Source organism: Microtus ochrogaster, unplaced genomic scaffold (assembly GCF_000317375.1).
Source record: "Microtus ochrogaster isolate Prairie Vole_2 unplaced genomic scaffold, MicOch1.0 UNK121, whole genome shotgun sequence".
Taxonomy (NCBI): Eukaryota; Metazoa; Chordata; class Mammalia; order Rodentia; family Cricetidae; genus Microtus; species Microtus ochrogaster.
Genome location: NW_004949219.1, coordinates 358048 through 382334, shown reverse-complemented (window position 1 = coordinate 382334; position 24287 = coordinate 358048). Strand labels below are relative to the sequence as shown.

The following is a 24287-nucleotide window of genomic DNA, read 5'->3' as shown; positions in this document are numbered from 1 at the left end:
GAAACGCAATATAGGATACACTTCCCTGAAGAAACGCAATATAGGATACACTTCTCTGAAGAAACGCAATATAGGATGTACTTCTCTGAAGAAACTCAATATAGGATGTACTTCTCTGAAGAAACGCAATAGAGGATATACTTCTCTGAAGAAACGCAAAAGCAGGAAGCCCCCATTACTTCGTCAGTGTTCAAAACCTAAGCAAACAGGTAAGAGCTCTTGAGATTTGTTGTAAAACTAAAGAATTAAACATACAATGTTAAATATATCCACCTAGATTTATACTTAATACTACTGTCATGTGATTTAATATATTAACTTTGATAATACAATAGCTTTTTTTTTCTGTGCTATTAGGTCTTTGGTTTTGTCTCCACCTAGTGGACATTTTGGTCTTTTTCATTAAACTACAAAGAGGATAAACCAAGTACCCCATTTTTACAGCTAAAATAACATATTGTATACTTTTTTAACCAATAATTTATACACAAAAGAATTTGAAGTGGCATACACATATTGTGATTGGAAATTTTAAGAAGCAAAGCCATAGAAGAGAAAAGAAATAGCTACCTAAATTAATGCAGCTACTGCAACCAAAAATTTACCTCCATGTTTTTGATGTTGGGGAAAAGAGGAAACAAGAATTGTGTGATTCCTTATTATTTAATCAAATAAATAACATTGTTTTTATGAGTAAAATTCCAAACAAGCTTTTGTTTTATAACTAAAATATAAAATTAAAATATAAAATTATATATAAAATATAAAATGCTTAATTTTTAGCTTGTGGAGATATACCATACACACAACAAAGTTTAGAAACTTTGACAAAATGTACAAACCTTGTAGATACCCTCAGATCAAGGTGCAGAATACAGCTGGGGTCCCTAAAACCTGCTTTACACCCCTCAGTGTTTCCTTAAAGCTAGCCACTATTTTTACCTCATCGTCTTTATTTTTACTACACCATTGAATAATTTACAATGTCCAACATCATATCTGTGGAATTCTCCCACGTTTCTACATAAAGGAGTTTGTGCTTTTTCCTTGTGAACACATGATTAACAGGTCACCTGTTTCTAATTCCTTTACGAGTCTTTGGGGCTCTGGTGAATGGTGTCGCTGGGAGCACTCTACTGTGTGGCTTTGGTGCCCTGCTCCACAGTTTAGTACATGTCTGATGTCTGTGATATTAGAACATTCCTCTTTAGTAAAAGCAGGAAAAACAGCTCTTCAAATTAGTCACATAAATTTACACTTTTGTTTTTGACAGACTCTCACAAACACTCCTGCCTAAACCCCCCTGGCCAGCTGAGGGGGCACCCAACATTAAAGGATGAGAGCCCAGCTGCCATGTGCCCTCCAACCGTTGCCACTGCTCCGGAAACTGTTTCCTGTTTGTTGGTTTAGCAACCAGGCCAGCGTGGGGGAGGTAACAGCTCCTTGCCACTTCCATTGCTTGGCCTGGTGACAAATGTGTGGGACAGTGTCTCAGTGTCCGTCAGCTGTTGGGATCTCTTTTGTCGTGTGTTCATTTGTCTGTCTTCCCCCCATGCTCTACTGAGTTCCATACCCTACTCACACTGATCTGTGAGACTTCTTTATAGGTCCTGATTATTTATTAGCTAATATGTTTCGAAAATGTTCTCCCAGTCTGTGACTTAACTCCTACATTCTTTTTTAATTAATTAATTAATTAATTAATTTATTAAAGATTTCTGCCTCCTCCCCTCCACCGCCTCCCAATCCCCCCTCCCCCAACTAAGTCTCCCTCCCTCATCAGCCTGAAGAGCAATCAGGGTTCCCTGACCTGTGGGAAGTCCAGGGACCTCCTCCTTCCAGATCTAGTAAGGTGAGCATCCAAACTGCCTAGGCTCCTACAAAGCCAGTGCGTGCAGTAGGATCAAAACCCAGTGTCCTTGTTCTTGACTTCTCAGCAGTCCTCATTGTCCGCTATGTTCAGCGAGTCCGGTTTTATCCCATGTTTTTTTAGACCCAGTCCAGTGACTTTAATCAAGAGATTATCTTAATTTTTATGTTTTCTAACTTAATGTTTTCTTTTGATTTATGCCTTTTATTGCTTACATAGGAAATTGTTCCCAACACCCAGGTCGTGACCATGTTCAATGGATACCACCTAGAAGCCTTGGCCTTCCCTTTATGACTACGACCATCTAATCTGCTGCCTGTGTTTACTATACGCCGGAAGTCAAGGTTCAGGGTTTTCTTCCAGATGCACATCCAATTTATATAACACCCGTGCCCAGAAGGTTCTTCTCTCTGAGTCGCACCCCACACCCACACCCACTTTTGTTTATATCTGGTGCTAGTACATGATTAAGTCAGTTTCGAGACTATTCTAAATCCCACCAATGTGGTTTAATGGTTACAAACACGAAATTAACAACCAAGAATAAAAGCGGGGGCTGGCGTTGGTGGCGCACAAACTCGGGAGGCAGAGGCAAGTGAATGTCTGGACGCAAGAAATGGCAGGTGTGCAGGGCACTCGTGTGCAAAGGTTTGTTCTGGAATTTAAAGATCGAAGACGGGCACGGTGGCACATGTCCTTAACCGCAGCACTTGGGAGGAAGGTGGACCTCTTGTGAGTTCAAGGTCAAGCTAGTCTACAAAGAGAGTCCCAAGACGGCTAGGGCTACACAGAGAATCCCTGTCTCAAACAAACAAAGAAGAAAACAACAACAAAAACCAGAAGAATAAAAGTGGTTGCAACTGAGATTCAGACTTATTGGGGTGCGGGGGTGGAGGCGGAGCCGGGGGCGGGTGGAGTGTATCCTGAATTTGTTAAAAGCCTTATCGAATTGTTTAACTTTTTAAAAAAGTAATGCAACTTTTTAATGACTTCAAAAAACCAAAAAAAAAAAAAAAAAAAAACAAAGATAACCGCTGCTTCAAACAAACTCGATTTTCTGACTCATTTTTCCAATTCTGTAGGTTCGTCACCTGTAAAATCGGTGACTTTGTGCGCTGACATAGACAGAGGGTATCGAAGTCGTAAACTACAGTTGTTTAGTAATTTACAGCTCCTAAATTGTGAATTTATAGTAGGGAATCACCTCCTCAGCACTCAGACCTTCCCTGTCCCAGCTGGTGACCAATTCTTGGGGCTTTGGAGCAGACTTTGCTGAGTCATACCCCAGTTTTGTGGCCTTGGACACTTTCCCAAAACTTTGTGACTCTCGGTTTCCCAGTCACACAACGGAAGCACCTCTCTTGAGAAGCTGGGTCCTTTGAGTGGGTCTGTATCTAAGGAGTCCCAGCGCCTGACTGCACGCGGTGTGTCACCGTCACTTGGGTCCTAGGAGAAGTTAGCAGAGCCCTGGAGGCCCGGAGCATCCGCGGTCACTATGGCAACCTCAGACGCCTCGCGTTCCAGAGCAGCCGGTGGCGGAGTTGAGAGGCCTGGTGGGCCTGGGCCCGAGAGACCCCAGTGGCATGAGGAGGCAGGAGGCGCTGGTGGGGACGGCAGGGATGGCAGTGGAAGCGGGCCGCGACGGGGAGCAGCCTAGGCCCCCAGGGCTGGGTCGTACTGGCGGCCCCCAAGAGCCCCGCCAACCATGTAAGTTCAGCTCCAGTTTCAGGCTGTGGCCGTGGGGCCCTGGGGCTGTGGGGCTGTGGGAATCAGCGACAAGGCTGAGGACCCCAGGGAGGAACTGGATGGAGACCTGAAGATTTCTAGGGAAGGGGTGGAGAGCCGCTGTTTGGCAAAGACAGAGATAAAGACACTGGCAGAAAGCACCCCTGATCTCTTCAGGCCAAGGGTGTAGAAGGAAGTCTTTTCCCCTTCATCACGGGCTCCTGAACCCAAGCACTGGATATCACCTTCAGCTGAGATGGTTCATGAAGGCATTGATTTTTAAAGGGACCGTGAGCGCCCTAACACAGCTGTCAGGAATGATGGGTGAAAACAGGGCCAAGGAGGAATGCGAGCAGCTTCCCAGGTGCTGCTCAGAGCCTCTTTGATTGCCTCTCTGGTGAGGGAGCCTCCTCCAGATGCTCTAGCTAATCCCCAGAGGCAATCAAGGAGGGGGGGGGTGTCATTCCCCAGGTTCCATCCAAGTTTTATTGCTGATCTGGAAGTTTTTCTGCAGGACTGGCTGAACGACTGGCTGACTGGCTGGCCAGTGAGCTCCAGGGATCAATATGCATGCCGCCACACCAGGCTTTTCTTAACATAAAACATAAACAGTTATTCTCACCCCCAGGTAACTGTGAGAAAAAGAAATACAAGTAAGATGCTTAGGTTAAAAAAAAAAAATCAGTATCAACTGTTGTTAGAAGTCAACAAGCCTGCCAAACCTTACTCCAAAACAAAGCCCAGAGCTACAGAGGTCTCTGAAGCTCCCCCCCCCCTCCGTCCCGCTGTCCTGCACATGACAGCTTGTTAACCAAATCAGTGGAGCAGCTCAGGCACAGTGTGTGGACTCCTCTGCCTTTTTCTTCTTTTCTCTGTCTCCTGTCTCTCTCCCTCCCACCTGCCCTTTCTCCTTCCACAGTTTGCTCTGTGGATTTCCTGACTGCCACACAGCAGTCTGCCAAGGGGCAGGCAGTTCTCTCTGTGCTAGGACTTAGCCTCCTTCCCTGTCAAGCCATTTCCTGTGAAGGTCATGATTATTCAGAGAAAGTCTAAAACAGGATAAAGTAAGGCTGCTTTCTACTCCCATGAACCTTTAGGAAACAAGAATAAGAACCCAGACGTGTCTGGTTGTACCTTTTCTGAGTCTTCACCATCAGAAGTGGGGCAGGGTTACTACCCAAAGAGCTTGTCACCTTTGGGCCAGTCTGCACTCAGGACAAGTACACTTCTGCTCTCTTTTGGTAAACTGGGAACAAGAGGAGATGCCTGCCATATCTTTGTGAGATTAACATCAAATCTTAAATATCTAAAGACTTGGCTTGAGTTCTGCATGGCTCCTTGAGTTGTTGCAGGAAGCCCTTGTTCTCTGGTGGTTGAAAGGCTGTGTGGACAGACAGGTATGCAACAACTGTTCTACCTCAGCACACCTCTGCTGCCCATCCCTTACGCCAAACGCGGCTCTAATATTCCAACGGGTGGAACAGAAGGACTTCTGCCTTTATGTATTGATGGCTGGCTTTAAGAAACAGATATTAAGCCACCATTAAACAGTAATTGTATGCAAATATGCAAATGAAACAAATGAGGAGAGAAAGGCTACTAGGCAAAAAAGAAAGAAAGAGAGAGAGAGAGAGAGAGAGAGAGAGAGAGAGAGAGAGAGAGAGAAAGAAAGAAAGAAAGAGGCAATCCTAGGCTGCAGAGCAGGGACTGCTTCTCCAGGAACTGAATGCAGTCAAGCAAGAGGGGCGGTTACTTCAGCAAAAACTCAGGAGAGAGACTGGTCAGGGAGAGGGGACATGCAAAGGTGGGGTCAGGTGGCAATGGGGCGCTGAGCACAGAGAAGCCAACAGTGAAGTCAGTCTGAAGACACATCCCAGGTGCTTTTAGGGTTCTGTTCTCTGGAGAGAGCAGAAAGAATGCCGCAAGGCACCCGGGACAAAGGCCAGTCCTGGGCTGGGGCAGCAGTGAGAGATGGTGCTAGCTTTAGAGTCTACAGAAAATCCTGGACCTTAATCTGTGGTTAATGTCTATGGATCTAATCTCTTGTTTATTTTCAGATTAATTTTATTATTTGTTAGTGTGTGTGTGTGTGTGTGTGTGTGTGTGTGTAAGAGAGAGAGAGAGAGAGAGAGAGAGAGAGAGAGAGAGAGAGAGAGAGAGAGAGACCACAGTGTCCAGAAAAGGGCATTGGGTCCTCGGGAGCTGGAGTTCCAGGCTGCTGTGAGCCTCCCTGTTGGTGTCAGAAACAGAATTCCAGTTCTCTGCAAGAGCAGCAAGCACTTGGTTGATGAGTCATCAGTTGTAATCTTAGGGAAAGAAAGCTAGGGATGCTACGGAGGTGAGACTGGGGAGGGTGGCCTAAACACTTGCTGTGCAAGCGTGGGAAGACTAAAATCCGAGTGTCCTCTCACCTCCACATACATGCTGGAGCATATTGATGTTATACACACACACTCACACGTGCACGCGTGCACACACACGCATGCACGCGTGCGCACACACACACTCACGCATGCGCGCGTGCACACACACACACACTCACGCATGCACGCGTGCACACACACACATCTGTACTGTTCTTGGGTTTTTTTGGGGGGGGGTTTCGAGACAGGGTTTCTCTGTGGTTTTGGAGCCTGTTCTGGAACTAGCTCTTGAAGACCAGGCTGGTCTCGAACTCACAGAGATCCACCTGCCTCTGCCTCCCGAGTGCTGGGATTAAAGGCGTGCGCCACCACCGCCCGGCCCTTGGCTTTTTGATAGGGCAGGATTTAGATAGGTGGAATAGACAGAATAGAATGCTGGGAGGAAGAAGGCAATGAGGCAGTCGCCATGATTCTCCAACCCGAGATGTATGTAGGCTAGAATCTTTCCCGGTAAGCCACCACCTCATGGTGCTACACAGATTATCAGAAATGGGTTAAGCAAGATATGAGAATTAGCCATTAAGAGGCTGGAACTAATGTGCCAGGCAGTGTTTAAATGAATACAATTCGGGTGTAAAGCTAGCCGTGTGAGAGCCAGGACGGAAAGCAGGCCTGCTTGCCTCATCACTACACTCATCCCCAAAGGAAATGTCAGGAACAGAGTAGGTCTTTAACCAGCAGTCACATGGTGGTGCATGCCTGTAATTGCAACACCAGGAGGCTGAGGCAAGATGGTCTCAGGTGCTACAGCAGGCTGGGAAACACAGGAGGACTTTGTCCCAAAACAAAGCCAACATCCAGCCCCAGACCCTTTCCTTATTGATAATTGAAAGTTCACAGAGGTCATGAGGATGTTTCATATATTTCCTCATCATACCTAAGAGAGAGCCCTGAAGCTTACTCTACACCCTCAAGAATTACATGGAAGTATGAAATCCTCCAAAGCAGAAGTTGTGACAAAAGAGATCATCTCAAGAAAGAGTCTGCAGGGCAAGCTGTCTGCTGTCTCTAAGGGATGACAGGCCAGTTTTCAGAAAGTTATTCATATAGGAATAAGTGCTGGAAGGCTGGGCAGGGTTGGTGATAAGTCAATTGTGAATACCTTTCCAGGGAAGACATTTTTATACTGCGAGCCCCATAAGAGAATCAAGGAGGTTTTGGAAGAAGAACTTTCCATCAAGAGGGATGAGTGCCACGTGAAAAGCCCACCTGCAGGTAATCTTAGCCACAAAAAAGTACGTTTGATAAATGACTATGAGTTTGTTTATTTGATGGCAGGGTGGTTAATTTATTTGTGATGAAATAATAACTTACATCAAGAGAAGAATGTTCCTGGGAAATCATAAAACTTTTTTTTGCCTTTGTCCAAATATAGCACTATGTAGTGGAAAGTGAATTAGATCTTCAATACATGTTTTGCTGTCCATACTTGTGAATGGTGTTCTTTCTAATTAATAGTAAGTAAGTAGACTGTTTGCACAAGCCTGGGACACACAGTAACACTTCAGATCATCAACACTGATCTGCAGGGGGAACAGGGGTTCCCAAATGTTACATTGTTTCACTTACCCAGGAGCTTGTTAAAGCAGCTTCCTGGCGGGGAAGCCTTGAGTTCCCAGGTGATTGGCATTACTCCTCAGAGACCCTCCCTGCTAACACTGTTCCGGCAGTGTGAGCCACTGAACTAGGTCAGATCTCCCAGGGATCTCATTTTAGAAAAACACAGTTCATGAGTGACGCAACTGGTCACTGATAGCTCTCGGGATAGTTCATGTGATGCCCACACTTCCTCACAGACATCATTCTCAGATGACTGGCACCTCGTGTCTATGATTCCTTTTCAGCCAGGATCACTGAGAGACTGTTTCCAGCCTTTCAAATAATCAGGCTTTCATTACAATGTTAATGGGGCCCTGAATTTGCTAGAGAAAATACCTAGGTCAGCAAGGTGGGGTAAAGCACCTGCTGTGAAAGAAAGCCTATTGACCTTGGAAGTTCAGTCCCTGGAACCCACAATCCCTAAAGTTCCTGCATGGTCCTGGTGTACAATACCCTGAGAAAAGTGACGTCAGCGGAGGAGGCTTACATAACTTTCAGTTCTGAGTCAGTTCACAGTGAGGACATCAAGGCAGGAACTTGAAGCAGCTAGACACATCCACAGTCAAGAGCAGAGAGAGAAAGCGCATGCATGCATGCCCACTGCTCAGCTTGCCCTCTGTGGTTTAGTCTAGGACCCTAAGCCCAGGGGATGATGTTTTCCAGCGTGTGGCTGGGTCTTAGCATAATCAAGACTATCTTCCACCAACATAAAATCAGGTTAACCTGATTTTAACAATCCCTCATTGAGACTCTCTAGGCGATTCTAGGTTGTGTAGAGTTGACAATTAGAGCTAATCATTACACCATATAAAGGTGGAGAGAGAACCAACTCCTCAAGCTATCCTGTGCTCCGCATGCTGCAGACATACACCCACCATACATACCATACCAATAAAAAGTGAAATAAATGAAAGAATCATGAACCTCGGACTCCAGGGTTTGGAGACCTGGTTGTCTTCTGGGTGGACTGTTCTGAGAGGTGGGGCTCCAGTCCCTTTAGGAGTTTCTAAGAAGAGATGCTGGCAACCTCAAGGCGTATCATCCAGACTCCAGCCCATTTACGTTTCTAAGTAGCCGTAGTGTTTACTTTGGGACTGACTGTATCACCAATGACACAGTGCATCTTCAAGAAAAGCTTGGCGTCTACTCTCCACGCTGTGAATAGATGTAGAACGGCCTGCCCAGCCTATGTGCGCTATGTTCTTGGTGATTAAGCAACTTTTTCCCGAGTTATTATAGTGGTTTGGATTCAGCTTCATTGTTTTTAAGGACCACATAGAAGCTAAATAACATATTTGCCATTCTCTGATGAGGAACAAGTGTTGTATCTTTCTTACTGAGTGCATTTGACTGTGAGACAGCCTAAGAGAAAAGGAAATAAATATTCATTTTTCTCAGTATTTTTCAAATATTCACTTAGCATTCTGCCATCTGGGTTGCATTTTTATAGCACCCAACAGAGGGCACCCAAAGGGATTATTTTACCTAGAAAACTTTCTGAATGTTTTAAAGGGCGCCTCCAGGATAGGGAACTAGCACCCAGAGAGGGTGACAAACTCTTCCTGCCTGGCAGCAGTGTGGGCAGCCCGTAATTAGCCACTGGGCCTTCTAGCAGGGAGTGCAGGGTCACTGGTCTTTAAATTCCCGACAACAGCCATAGCTACTCCTTTCCAAAGACACACATCGTCACAGCAGCCCAGATTCTGCATCCAGTTTCCATATGCAGTAGTAGCTCTCTGTGGACACTAAGAGTGAGTGCACGGGGCAGGTTGCCTCGAGCTGGTACTCATCCTTTTGTCCTCCTCCTCCCTGTTGTCAGTACACTGTGGTCCCCGAGAGTTTGAAAACATTTCCAGATAGCAGATAACTTCTGACGGCCAAGGCCTGTGGCTTCTCACGATGTAGCCGCTTAGTGGTGTGTGGCACATGTGTCTCCTTTTTTCCTCTGAAAGCTCCAAGATGGCCTCGAGGACAACAAACCCCACTCCCCTGACTCTGCTTCTTTCTCTTTGGCCACCTTTTCTCCCTAACTTCCTGCCTCCAACTGGCCTCCAAAATATGAATAACTCACCCACCCACACTCCTGTTTTTCAAGGTAGGTTCTCTTTATGTAATTCTGGCTGTCCTGGAACTCTCTGTGTAGCCCAGGCCTGGCCTCAAGCTCACTGAGATCCTCCTGCTGCTGCCTCTTGTGTGAGCCACTTCTCTCATCATTCCAGTCTTTTTCTCTGTCTATTACATATGACCCTACAATGATAACCACCCCCAAAATGTACCATTTCTAGCTTTTCTCTTTCCCTTCTCATACCTTGGCGCCTGAATGACTTTGCAAATGGATGTCTGGTTGCGCTGGTGGGATAGTGATGAGCGTGACTGCCTTCCAGGTCTGATTGACCTCCCTGAGTTAACACACCCCAAAGAGAGCTCTCATTTTGTACGCAGACATCTTTTTAACCCACACTTCAGGGGCTTCCCACATCAAGAAATATCTCACAGTCCACCTGCCTGATTAGGGCAGCATTTAGAAGCCAGGTCCTCAAGCTCCATTCCAGACAGCCGGCTGAGTCTGCTCACTCTGGTGTGAAAGAACCCCAAGTTTCCCCATCTGTGCCCTTCTCGCCTCCATCTTCCTCCTCCCCATCTCAAGCTCAGCAACAGCATTTGTAGCTACTTCCACTGTGGTCTCCAAGATGAAGCATGTCACCTACACACTCAAACCTCTACAGTGTCTTTTTACTGTTTAAAATTAAATTCTATCAATTGGGAGGTAGAGGCAGGAGGATCAGCGGGTGAAGGGCATCTTTGGCTATATCACAAGTTCAAGGCCAACCTGGACTACAGAATACCCATCTCAAAAAGCTGAAGCAAGCAAACACTGGAGTAAATCACATTCTCCTGCTCACGGGGTCCTGAGAGATTTTTAGAAGGTCTAGATTTATGCAGTGAGTGGCAGACTCGGACTCCAAATTCAAGTCTGACTCCAAACCCATTGTCTTTCTACTCAGGATGGTGTCTCTGGTGACACACAGTCAAGCCCAGCAGGGATTGGGCCATTCTCACTGACTGGGAGTTCCATGTTTAATGTGCCTGACGGTTCTTCTCCAGACTCCATAATGCTAAGCTATTGTGGCTTTCTCCCTGGAACACCTTGTTGTTGTTCCTTAAGAACTCTTGCTCCCCACTTTGCCCAGCCTTTGAGTTACCCACGATGATGCCCACCATCTTCGAATCTTGTCCCATTACCATTAGCTCTCTCTGAGTTCCTCCACTGCAATCTTACTAGAACACACCTGACCTTCGTGTCTCTAGGACACACCTGACCTTCATGTCTCTAGGCTCACTGTATCCTGAGTGTCTCTTAAACACTCAGGATCAGCCAAGTCTAGAGCAAAACCCTTCCCCTTAACCCCACCCCACCTGACCATTTTACTCCTCCCCCTGCATCAGTATTCACCAAATGACAGGGCTGCTCCAAAATCCCCTCTCTCTGCAGGCAGCCATAACTTATATCTAACAAGGCTTAGTTTGGATTAAGATCTCAAATCATTGAACATATGCCAAGTTCACCCTTCAAATATTCTATTTTTCTCTGTAGCATATACTTTATCAGTACCAGTTGTTAACATTAAAAAAGTCAGGCCCATGCCTGTAATCCAAATACTTTATTTTATTGATATTTATTGAGCTCTACATTTTTTCTCTGCTCCCCTCCCTGCCTCTCCCCTCCCCCTTTCAATGCTCCCAATTTACTCCGGAGATCTTGTCTTTTCTACTTTCTATTTCCATGTAGATTAGATCTAGGTGAGTCTCTCTCAGTGTCCGCATTGTTGTCTAAGTTCTCTGGGATTGTGGTTTGTAGGCTGGCTTTTTTTTTTTTTTTTGCTTCATGTTTAAAAACCACCTATGAGTGAGTACATGTGGTGATAATTGTCTTTCTGTGTCTGGGTTACCTAACTCAAAATAATGTTTTCTAGCTCCATCCATTTTCCTGCAAAATTCAAGCTGTCATTATTTTTTTTCTGCTGTGTAATACTCCATTGTGTAAATGTACCACATTTTTTTTATCCATTCTTCGATCGAGGGGCATTTAGGTTGTTTCCAGATTCTGGCTATGACAAACAAAAACTGCTATGAACATAGTTAAGCATATGTTCTTGTGGCACGATTGAGCATCCTTTGGATACATACCCAAAAGTGGTATTACTGGGTCTTGAGGAAGGTTGTTTCCTAATTTTCTGAGAAATCGCCACACTGACATCCAAAGGGATTGTATCAGCTTGCATTCCCACCAGCAATGCAGAAGTGTTCCCTTTTCCCCACAACCTCTCCAGCATAAGTTGTCATCAGTGTTTTTGATCTTGGCCATTCTTACAGGTGTAAGATGGAATCTCAGAGTTGTTTTGATTTGCATTTCTCTGATGACTAAGGATGTTGAACATTTCCTTTAGTGTCTTTTAGCCATTTTAAATTCCTCTGTTGAGAGTTCTCTGTTTAGGTCTGTACTCCATTTTTTTTTATTGGATTATGTGATCTTTTAGTGTCCAATTTCTTGAGTTCTTTGTATATTTTGGAGATCAGACCTCTGTCTGATGTGGGGTTAGTAAAGATCTTTTCCCATTCTGTGGGCTGTTGTTTTGTCTTGTTGACCGTGTCCTTTGCTTTACAGAAGCTTTTCAGTTTCAGGAGGTCCCATTTATTTCTTTCTCTCAGTGTCTGTGCTACTGGGGTTATATTTAGGAAGTGGTTCCCTGTGCCAATGCGTTCAAGTGTACTTCCCACTTTCTCTTCTATGAGGTTCAGTGTGGCTGGCTTTATGTTGAGGTCTTTGATCCATTTGGACTTGAGTTTTGTGCATGGTGATAGATATAGGTCTATTTTCATTTTTCTACATGTTGATAGCCAGTTATGTCAGCACCACTTGTTAAATATGCTTTCTTTTTTCCATTTGATATTTTTTGATTCTTTATCAAATATCAGGTGTTCGAAGATGTGTGGATTGATATCCGGGTCTTCTATTCAGTTCCATTGGTCCTCCTGTCCGTTCTTATGCCAATACCAGGCTGTTTTCAGTACTGTAGCTCTGTAGTAGTTTGAAGTCAGGGATTGTGATGCCTCCAGAAGTTCTTTTATTGCACAGGATTTTTCGGGCTATTCTGGGTTTTTTTGCTTTTCCAAATAAAGTTGAGTACCATTCTTTTGAGGTCTTTGAAGAATTTTGCTGGGATTTTGATGGGCATTGCGTTGAATTTGTAGATTGCTTTTGGTAAGATTGCCATTTTTACTATGTTAATTCTGCCTACCAAACAGCATGGAAGGTCTTTCCACTTTCTGGTGTCTTTTTCAATTTCTTTCTTCAAAGATTTAAAGTTCTTGTCATACAAGTCTTCCACTTGTTTGGTTAGAGTTACTCCGAGACATTTATGCTATTTGTGGCTATTGTGAAGGGTGTTGATTCTCTGATTTCTTCCCCAGCCCTTTTATCATCTGTGTACAGAAGGGATACTGATTTTTTTTTTTTTGAGTTAATCTTGTATCCTGCTACATTGCTGAAAGTGTTTATGAGTTGTAGAAGTTCCTTAGTAGAATTTTTGGGATCACTTATGTAAAATATCATATCATCAGCAAACAGTGAGAGTTTGACTTCTTCTTTTCCAATTTGTATCCCCTTGATCTCCCTTTGGTGTCTTATTGCTCTAGCTAGGACCTCAAGAACTATATTGACTAGATATGGAGAGAGTGGACAACCTTGTCTTGTTACTGATTTTAGTGGAATCGCTGGGGTTTCTCTCCATTTAGTTTGATGTTGTCCATTGGCTTCCTGTATATTGCCTTAATTATGTTTAGATATGTTCCTTGTATCCCTGCTCTCTCCAAGACCTTTATCATAAAGGGATGTTGTCAAATGCTTTTTCAGCATCTAATGAGATGATCATGTGGTTTTTATTTTTCAGCTTGTTTATATGGTGGATTATGTTGACAGATTTTCATATATTGAACCATCCCTGCATCTCTGGGATGAAGCTGACTTGGTCATGGTGGATGATGGTTCTGGTATGTTCTTGGATTTGATTTGCTAGTATTTTACTTACTATTTTTGCATCAATGTTCATGAGTGAGATTGGTCTGTAATTCTCTTTCTTAGTATTGTCTTTCTGTGGTTTGGGTATCAGGGTAATTGTAGCCTCATAAAAAAAAGTTTGACAATGTTCCCTCTGTTTCTATTGTGTGGAATAATTTGAGGAGTATTGGTATTAGTTTGTCTTTGAAAGTCTTGTATAATTTTGAGCTGAAACCATCTGGTCCTGGGCTTTTTTTGGTTGGGAGACTTTTGATGACTGTTTCTATTTCTTTATCAATTACAGGTATGTTTAATTTGCTTATCTTGTCTTGATTTAATTTTGGTAAGTGATATTTATCCATAAAGTTGTCTATTTCCTTTAAGTTTTCCAATTTTGTGGAGTACAGGTTTTCAAAATATGACCTGATGATCCTCTGTATTTCCTCTGTGTCTGTTGTTATGTTCCCCTTTTCATTTCTGATTTTGTTAATTTGGATATTCTCTCTCTGCCTTTTGGTTAGTTTAGATAAAGGTTTGTCTATTTTGTTGATTTTCTCAAAGAACCAACTCTTTGCCTTATTGACTCTTTGTATTGTTTTCTTTGTTTCTATTTTGTTGATTTCACCTTTCTCTTAGGTGAGTTTGCTTCTTTTTGTTCTAAAGTTTTCAAATGTTCTGTTAATTCACTAGTGTGGGATTTTTCCAGCTTCTTTATGTAGGCAGTTAGTGCTATGAACTTGCCTCTTAACACTGTTTTCATTGTGTCCCATAATTTTGGGTATGTTGTGTGGTCATTTTCATTGAATTTTAGGAAATCTTTAATTTCCCCTTTTATTTCTTCCGTGACTCATTGATGATTCTGGTGAGCATTGTTTAATTTCCATGTGTTTGTGGGTTTTCTGGAATTAGTATTGCTGTTGACTTCTAGTTTTAAAGCATAGTCATCTGATAAGGTACATTGGGTTATTCCAATTTTTTTGTATTTGTTGAAGCTTGTTTTGTTACCGAATATGTGGTCAATTTTTGAGAAGGTTCCATGAGGTGCTGAGAAGAGGTATATTCTTTTCTGTTTGGATGGAATATTCTATAGGTGTCTGTTAAGTCATTTGATTCATAACATCTGTTCGTGCCCTTATTTCACTGTTCATTTTTTGTCTGATTGACCTGCCCAGTGGTGAGAGGGGAGTGTTGAAGATTCCCACTACTAGTGTGTGGGGTTTAATATATGATTTAAGTTTTAGAAGTATTTCTTTGACATATGAGGGCACTCTTGTATTTGGAGCCTAGATGTTCAGTATTGAAATTTCCTCTTGATGGATTTTTCCTGTGACTAATATGAAATGTCCTTCTTTGTCTCTTTTGACTGATTTTAGCTTGAAGTCTATTTTGTTAGATATTGGCATAGCCACACCCACTTGTATCTTAGGTCCATTTGATTGGTATTTTTCCCAACCTTTTACTCTGAGACGATGTCTGTCTTTGAAGTTGAGATGTAATTCTTGTATGCAGAAGAGTGAAGGATTCTGTTTTTGTATCCAATCTGTTAGGCTGTGCCTTTTTATAGGTGAGTTGAGTCCATTTACATTAAGGGATATTAATGACCATTGGTTGCTATGTCCTGCTAATTTAGTTTTCATCGTTGGTGATGTTAATTTGTGCATTTTTTTCTTCTTTGGGATTTGCTGTAATGAGATCATCAATTGTGTGTGTTTTTGTTGGTGTAGCCATCTTCCTTGGGTTGGAGTTTTCCTTCTAGTATTTTGTGTAGGGCTGGGTTTGTGACTAGGTATTGGTGAAATCTAGATTTGTCATGGAATATCTTTTTTGTCCTTCTATGATGATCGACAGTTTTGCTGGGTTTAGTAGTCTGGGCTGACATCTGTGGTCTCTTAATATCTGCATAATGCTTGACCATGACCCTCTGGCTTTTATTGTCTCCAATGAGAAGTAGGGGGATTTCTGATAGCTCTACTTTTATATGTTACTTGGCCTTTTTCCTTTGCAGTTCTTAATATTCTTTCTTTACTCTGTATGTTTAGTGTTTTGATTATTATGTGGCTAGAGGACTTTTTTTTGGGGGGGGGATCCAGTCTATTTGGTGTTCTGTAAGCTTCTTGCATCTTCATAGGCATATCTTTCTTTAGGTAGGGAAAGTTTTCTTCTATGATTTTATTAAATTTTCTGTGCCTTTGAGTTGAACTTATCCTTCTTCTATACCTATTATTCTAAGATTTGGTCTTTTTATGGTGTCCCATATTTCATGAATATTTTGGGTTAAACTTTGACTAGATTTGTTTCCTTTAACTGATGAGTTCATTTCCTCTATTGTATCTTCAGTGCTTGAGATTCTCTCTTCTATTTCTTGTATTCTGTTGTTCATGCTTGCATTTGTGGTTCCTGATCTTTTTCTCATGATTTCTGTTTCTAAATTCCTTCAGCTTGTGTTTTCTTTATTTTTTCCTATCTCAGTTTTCAAGTCCTGAATAGTTTCTTTTATATGTTTGAGTTCTTTTTCTTGGTTTTCTTTAAGTGATTTGCTGATATCTTCCAATTTTTGTTTGTTTTTTCCTCCATTTCTTTAAGGGAATTTCTCATTTCATCTTTAAGAATTTCAAACATTCTCTTGAGATTACTTTTTAGATCATTTTCTTCTGGTTCATCCATATTTGGTTGTTCAGGTCTTGCTTTTATAGGGTCTTTAGGTTTTACCAATATTGTGTTGCTCTTTGTGGTGTAGCATGTGATCTTACCTTTAGGTTTGACTGGTGTTGTGTTGCTCTTTGTGCTGCAGCATGTGATCTTACCTTTACTACTCATCTTTTCCTCTAATAGGTGTGGTTGGGGCTGTCTGAGATTCTGTGGAATAATCTTCTAGGTGTCAGTGAATCCAAAGCTCAGATGGTTGTTCCTCGTGGAACAGTTCTAGTTGCCCCGTTGGTTATTCCTGTTCCTGGAGGTAGCTCAGTGCTCCTGTGCTTTGGTCTGCTCCCTTGGAGTTTGCTGTCTCAGGCCTACTTCGGCCTAGGCTGCTGGCTTTGATCTGTTTCTGTAAATCTTGGTCTGGATCTCCTCCTGCAGAAGTCCCTGGCTTGGAGTTGGACCTGTTGTGGTGGAGATCACTAACTCTGGATCTGGTCGCTGGCTCAGTCCTGATCTGTCCATGTCCTGGGACTGGGTTTGCTCCTGGTGGAGCTTGTTCTAATCCAAATACTTGAGTGGAAGCCATGCTAATCAAGGAGTTCAAAGGCATTCTTGGCTACACAGAGGGTTTGAGGCCGGCTTGTGTTATATTAGATACAGTATATATTTTATTGTCTTAAGCAACCAGAAAAGGTGGGCTGGAGAGATGGCTCAGCTGATAAGAGCATTGACTTCTCTTCCTGAAGACCAGGATTCAATTCTCGATACCCACATGGCAGCTCACAGCTGTCTGTTACTCCTGTTCCAGGGAATCTGGACCCTGTAGGCAAAATACCAATACATATGAAGTGAAAATAAATATTTTTTAAAAAACAGAAGAAAAAGAACTAAAAAGGGGGCTGGGGATACAACTCAGTCATAGAGAATGTGCCTAAAATACACAAGGTCCCACCTGGATTTGATCCTCTGCCCCCCAAAGTCCTCTCAGATCTGTGTATCTACAATGTATACAATGTAACCCCTTGGGTTATTACATACCACCTGGCAGGCCAAGGGCCTAGAAGTCACTGAGCAGAAATTACCTTCACTTGAAGTTTTGCTTTCCCTGGTCAAAGCTCTGAACATGTTTACACAGGGAAGTATGGCTCCACCGCCTTCCAGGCCCTCCCACTCATCACTCAGTCCACACAGCCAAGAGAATCAAAAACATACTTTTAAAGATAAGTTTAACTTCCCCATAAAATCAACCCGGAGACTGGCTAGATTCTCTAGGGGTTATGGAAAGCATGTGTGGTCTTATAATGTTTAAATTTAGAATAAAAATGCACAGAAAAAGGTCTCTGAGTTGGAATGATCAAGGACCCAAGGAAAGAAAAGATCTCTAGGAGGTTCTAGGACAGGATTTGGGTCTCTAGTGGGGCTGCTCTTTTCCCTTCCTATCTGGTATGCCAACTCTGAGGCCTTCCTGGCTCCGCCCCTGCCTTGTTATCCTGCTACCTTCTTAAAGGTGCCTGCATTCCTGGAACACAGAGAGGTCACTTCCCCCAAGAGGGGAGCTGCCTCTCAGGCCTTCAGTACCTTGTTCTTCTGGAGTATTTCAGCTCTGGTAACCTCTTCACCCAAGTGTCTCATCAAATAGACACAGTGTTGTTGATAGCTTCTCTCTCAGCCCTCATCGTTGAAAGCAGTGAGCACTTACGCACAACTGTATTTCACTTTGAGGTTGTAACTACTTCTTAGCATCTGCGTGTATATTCTGAGTGTTTTCTGTTCAGCTGTAACCTTCAGCATTCCTCTAGGTGGATCAGGAAGACCAGAGCCAAAGCTGGCAGGTGAACACTTTCACATCCAGTTCGCTGTGGCTGTCTGCAGAAGCCTGGCTCTAGAGCCTACACTGCTTTCTTCCAGCTATGGCTTTGCTTTGCAGCTGCATAGGGCAAATCTCCAGCTGTTTTATTGATCTCTCTACAGGCTGTCTTCACCTGCATTTGGGAGCAGCAGCTGGAAGGAGCAGCTCTCTCTAGACAGGACAGAAGAGGAAGCTGGCTTGAGAGGGAGGAGAGATTTAGGTTAGATGCGAAGAACCGTTTTAGTTTTGTACGATCTCAACAGGAGGCGATTGTGAAGTCTTCCTTTAAGGACCTAGAGAAAGGATGACACACTCATCTTGATTGGCGGCTTCAGCTACACACACACACACACACACACACACACACACACACACACACAACACACACCCTGCCAACTGATGTAGCACTCAGCTTGGCAAGCCCTCCCGCTGTAGCCCTGGAGTCTGAGGTCTGAGTTCACCCTCAGACAGCAAAGTCACTGTCCTTGTGAAGACGATAGCAACCGTTAATTGAACACAAAGCACTCTGTCCATTTCATCCACATCCGAGAGGAGCCTTCCAAGGTGGGATTATTAGGCCCACTTCAGATCTAAGGAACTAGACACAGTGGGTTAAAACAATTTGCCCAGGGCTTACGGCTGGTGATGGGCCAGCTGGGCCTGAAGCCCCACTCTGTTCTGAGCCCAGAGATTGCACTCCTTCCTAGGCATTACTTAGAGCAGAATCTTTTATGGAGGGACCAAGTGTCGCGAGAGTGTCAGTGAGACTGCTCTGGGCGGGAAGCCCTGGGTCTCTGAGGAGTATTCAGCAATTCAATTTACATGCTCAAAATCAGACCAAGAAGCCATAGCAGCTCACCTGAGCTCACTAACTCAGTCAGCGTGGGTTGCGCCTTCCTCTGTAGTTAAATTGTCTTGCTCAGGGTTGCTGTCGCTGTGATAAATTCCACGACCAAAGCAACCTGAGGAGGAAAGGGATGTCTATATAACTCTCAGGTCACACTTCATCAGCAGGGGACGGCAGGGCTGGGGGGGGGATGGGCTTGCTGCCTTACTCAGTGTGCTTTCCCATAACCCCCAGCGCCACCTGCTCAAGTTTGGCACCACCCACAGTGAGCTGGGCCCTCCCTCACCTATCACCAATCAAGAAAATTCCCCCACAGGCCAACCTAGTGGTGGCATCTTCTCTGCTGAGGTTCCACTTCCCAGATGACAGGCTGTGTCACACTGACATAGAAGCAGCCAGCACAGAGGTTAAGGAAATCCCTAAACAGACAATTTAGGATGCATTCAAGCACAAAGCACTGATAATGCTTCGGCACATGCTGACGCGTAGACATCCTCCTGCCACCTGCCAGGTGACAGTGCAGACCCCATTTCCCAGGGACTCAACACTCAAACAGCAGGAGCCTGTGAGCGGCCATGGAATTTTAAGACACACCTGGAACTTTGAGACACACCTGGAACTTTAAGACACACCTGGAACTTTAAGACACACCTGGAACTTTAAGACACACCTGGAACTTTAAGACACACGTGGAACTTTAAGACACACCTGGCTCATGGCTTTTAAGAGATTCTTCAGTCTTGTAAATAATTTTCTTTTTTTTTCTTTCTTTCTTTTTTTTTTTTTTTTTGGTTTCTCAAGTGGGTTTCTCTGTGTAGCCCTGGCTGTTCCTAGAACTTGCTCTGTAGATCAACCTGGCCTCAAACACTGCCTCTACCTCCCCAGTGCTGGGATTAAAGGCGTGTGCCACTGCCTGGCTGTGAATGGTTTCCTCATCTGTGGAAATATTTCTTATTGAAGGAATTAAATTAGAACAGATGTGGAAAACCGAATAATATGCAGAATTTGTTTTATTTATTTTTGATTCTTTTCTTTTGCCATATATATTACTGTATTGACTTTTTATGTCTTTGTGGAGACTCGAGCTTAACAGTATATTGTGGTTTAATTCCACACAGTAATAGATGGATGCATGAACTGTATTAAAGATTAAAAAGATGAGAAAGTCCTAGGGTGGCTTGATTTAGTCAAATATACCTTTACCAGATGAATTGGAAGCATAATCATCAAGGAAAAGACTTTTGAAACGCTTTATGCTGGGAAAGGAGTGCCCCGCTCACTCTCACTGCCTTGTTTTTAACATGTTCACAGTGGCCCTGGATGGAATTTGGAGCATCAAGAGGAACCTGCCTGTGGGAGGCATGATGCCAGGACAGCAGAGCAGAAACAGTTCACTCCCCCAAGCCAAGTACTACTCGAGGCATGGAGGGCTGAGAAGTAAGACCCTGTACCCTGGACTCCCACGGGCGCCCCAACAAGTGGCCCACGGCTAAGAACCTAAGCTGAGTCGGCCTCCCTAGCTTGCTTCTGTCAGGTCACACTTTGTCATCCTGGGACTCAAGCAGTCCGGCTAAGCAGCACACCTCTACAGACACCAGAGAGTTCACACCTAGCCTTACACGTCTATTTTCTTTACTTCTTATACACAAGAGATTCTTGTACACAGCCAGGCCTTCAGGGAGGAATCATGCGCTTTCCTTTCTTCTAAATGTGATGAAGGGAAGGTGAGGGCAAGTCTCCTGTCGCATCCCTTAGTGTCTCCTTATTCTTGGCACATGTCAACTGTGGTGTGCTCTTCAGAAGACAAGCCGTGCTCATCCTCACTTCCCTAGTGTCCGTGTGTCGCGTATCTGCAGCAGAGTATGGAAGAGACAGGGCCCTTGACACGGGGGCAGTGCACAGCTAGTGTGGGGACCACGGAGCTGGCACATGAGTTCTGAACATCTGTCTACACTTGGGAGGGCACCCGGGTGAAACGGCAGCACATAGAAGACAAGCATGGTGTCCCTTTCTCCCTTTCTTTTCCTTCTTTTCAAAGATATTTTAGAGGTGTGTGTGTGTGTGTGTGTGTGTGTGTGTGTGTGTGTGTGTTTGCTAAGTGCCCACAGAGGTCAGAGGCCAAAACACAATTAGTTGTTTTGGAGCTTGAGTTAAAGGCATTTTATGATGTAGCTATTGGGATCCAGACTTTGGTCCTAGATTAGTGCACACTCTCTGAGTTGGCCCCAGTGTCTGTGCTCTTAACTAGGATAGGAATTGTCCCAGAAAATGCTCTAAACACCATTGTTTCAGATTCCTAGCATTTTATTTAAGCATTACACCAACCGTAAGGAATAGACACAATCTACCTTTCAGATGAGGACACTGAGGCACAGAAAGGCTGAAGAATTTACCCGGTTTACTTAGCTATTAAGTGGAAGTGCTTGCTTTGAATCCAGGAAGCTCATCTCCAGAGCCTGTGCCTTCCACCATAAAGTGTCTCTGTGCCCAGAGCCCAGACACTGGGATATCTACTGATCCTAAGTGATGTGTGGGTACAGCACAAGTGTCGCAAAAGCGGAGGCTGGGGAAGGACTTGTGGGACATGACCGATGCAGGTGCTGAGAACTGAGACATAAGATTAAAGGGCGTAAATCAAAGAAGAGAGCCATGGAGCATTGGTTGGCAGTAATAAAGCAGTTGCCGTTGCTTACCACACACGGGGCAGGACAACAAGCAGGTCCCACGGCTGTGCAGCTCACATGTGAGGCAGGACAGCAGGCACCCATAGCTGTACAGCCCATGTGATCAAAAGTTGAGGATAATAAGCTCCACCTCCCTGGTAAAAAAGTTGGTGATAGAAAGGACATGGTGATGCCTGCTCTGAGAGCTAGTGGAGTGGAAATCACCAGCCTATGCCCCTCTGACTTCCAAGACTGTGCTGTAACTACTGGCTATCCTTACAGAGATTCTGGTCACTGGATGGCAGGGTGGAACCATCATATCACACAGTTGTGGTTAGCCAGGCTCAAATGCCAGGGCTGTGGCAGGGCAGTATTAGATTCTGAGAGGTGAGTCCATTTACAACCTGCAGAAAGATCAATGCCTTTAAACAACCTGATTTAACCTGTAATCCCCGGAGCTCCCTGGCCAGCCAGCCCAGCAAAATCAATGGGCTCCAGGTTCAGGGAGAGACCCTGTCTCAAAGAATAAGGTGGGGTGATATGGGATTCCCCTCTGTATACTATGAATATGTTCTATTACCACTGGTTATTAAAGAAGCTGTTTTGGCCAATGGCTTAATAGAGTAAAGCTAAGCAGGAAATCTGAATAGAGGTATAGAGAGAAAGTAGGAGGAGTCAGGGAGATGCCAGGTAGCTGGTGAGTGGGCCTCAGGGGCTGAACTGTGGTTTCCTGGTTATAAGGACGCATGCGGCTTTCCCATTCTGTTCTGCATGTGAACCACTATGAGAATTCAGTCTACCCAAACTTAGATTAGATGGGGTTAGAATTAAAGATCATCTCCCCAAGTAAACCCATTTGCTCACATGTTCTTTTCCTCCCTCTAGGATAAGATGGACACATCCCTCCACAGAGATGGACCCGGCATTCTCCTAATGTCCAAAGACAGAAGAGTCTCGAGCTTGTTTATCAATTTAAGATGTATGGAAAAAAGTTTCTTACTCTGTAATACCAATATATAAATCAGTTCAAAGCCATAAAATACTATTGGGAAAATGTGCTAAGAAAAATATACTTGTTTTTAGATTTCACAGTTCTGATGTATTAGGCGTCTGTTCAGCGTATTCTATTAAATGAATCAAACAAAGGCACAGCTCTTCTTTATTTCAAATTAAACATTATAAAACTGAAACTTTACCTATAGTGTAATGGTTAACCCGGTTCCTGTTTGGTATAGAAGTGATCCGGACATGGGTGACACGGAGCAGAACACACAGTACCTCCTGAGTAGTTAATGAATGACCAATCAAAGAGCTTTGGCCAAAGACAGTTATTTCTTACAGTTCAGTAGAGGGTATTGTTTCTTTAGAATCTGCTTACTAAATGGTAAGGAGCCAGGCTACCTATCTATTACAGATACATGAATAATATATATATATATATATATGAGTTTAAAAATAGAAAAGAAGAAAACCCTTCCACTCATTTCATAGAGGCACACACATGGCATGGAAAATGGAAGATAAATGTGAAGCGGGGCAGGAGAGATGGCTCAGCCGTCGAGAGCACTTGCTGCTCTTACAGACAACCCAACACTCCCACAATGGCTCATAACTGTAATTCCAGTTCCAGAGAATCTGACACCCTCTTCTGGCCTCTGAGGCCACTACAAGCATGTGATACACAAACATACATGCAGGCATAACATCTACACACATAAAGTAAAAATAAATCTAAAAAACTAAAATAAATGTAAGCTGGGTGGTGATGACACGTGCCTTTAATCCCATAAAGAACTGCAAAGGAGGCCTGGGCTGTAGCTTGGGAGGTAGAGTCCTTGTCTTGCATGCGTGAAGCCCTGGTTTTGTGGTACAGTGCTTGAGAGCTGGAGGCAGGAGAGCCAGGAGTTGAAGGTCACCCTTGCCTACATAGTGGTGGGTTTGAGGACAGCATGAGCTACATGAGATTAACCCAAACCACAACAGCACAAACACAAAGGAAAATGTAATTGAGCTGTCAGGTTATGAGCAGCACGCTGATATGTCTTATTCCTTTTCTTCTATGTTTATTTCCTTACTTGTCTGACATCATTCTGTACAGCAGTGATTCTCAACCTGTGGGTCATGACCCCTATGGGGATCGAATGACCCTTCCTCAGGGGTCACACATCAGGTAGCCTGCATGTCAGATACCTACATTATGATTCATTACAGTAGCAAATTTATAGTTATGAAGTAGCAACAAAGATAATTTTATGGTTGGAAGTCATCACAACAGGAGGAACTGTACCAAAGGGCTGCAGTGTTCGGAAGGTTGAGAGTCACTGCACTAGAGCATAGACGTTGATTATCCTTAACAATGCAGCAGTGCTCAACTTCCAACTCGTTTGTGCATCGTGAGTAACTGCACAAGAACTGCAGGCTTGCTTAGGTTCCGTGGTGAACTCTAGCCCAGTGCAGCTACTGAGGGAGACCTCTCAAAACGACAGCACATTGTACTTAATTTATTCATGTGTTAGACTGTTTGCTAGGTATTTGTACTTTCCCAGTTTTTAAATCAGGTATCATTGTACTTTGTCTGACAGTAAAGATTCTGTCTCTCTGTTTTCCAGGATT

At 43.8% G+C, this 24287-nt stretch overlaps 1 protein-coding gene across 1 annotated transcript; it reads left to right on the top strand.

Annotated features, from left to right (window-relative positions):
- The first annotated feature begins 3389 nt into the window (after positions 1-3389).
- On the top strand, positions 3390-22810 carry CUNH11orf97 (chromosome unknown C11orf97 homolog). Its single transcript, XM_005371690.3, has 4 exons — positions 3390-3577; positions 7129-7233; positions 20323-20448; positions 22560-22810. The coding sequence occupies exons 1-4, from the start codon at positions 3454-3456 to the stop codon at positions 22562-22564; spliced, it is 360 nt and encodes a 119-aa protein (XP_005371747.1). The 5' UTR covers positions 3390-3453; the 3' UTR covers positions 22565-22810.
- The last annotated feature ends 1477 nt before the right edge of the window (positions 22811-24287 follow it).

Excerpts from the sequence above, each read along its gene's own strand:
- CUNH11orf97 (XM_005371690.3), top strand. The coding sequence starts at position 3,454 with ATGAGGAGGCAGGAGGCGCTGGTGGGGACGGCAGGGATGGCAGTGGAA. Across the intron at positions 3,578-7,128 it reads CCAAGAGCCCCGCCAACCAT|GGAAGACATTTTTATACTGC; the intron begins GTAAGTTCAGCT and ends ATACCTTTCCAG. Across the intron at positions 7,234-20,322 it reads CGTGAAAAGCCCACCTGCAG|TGGCCCTGGATGGAATTTGG; the intron begins GTAATCTTAGCC and ends ACATGTTCACAG.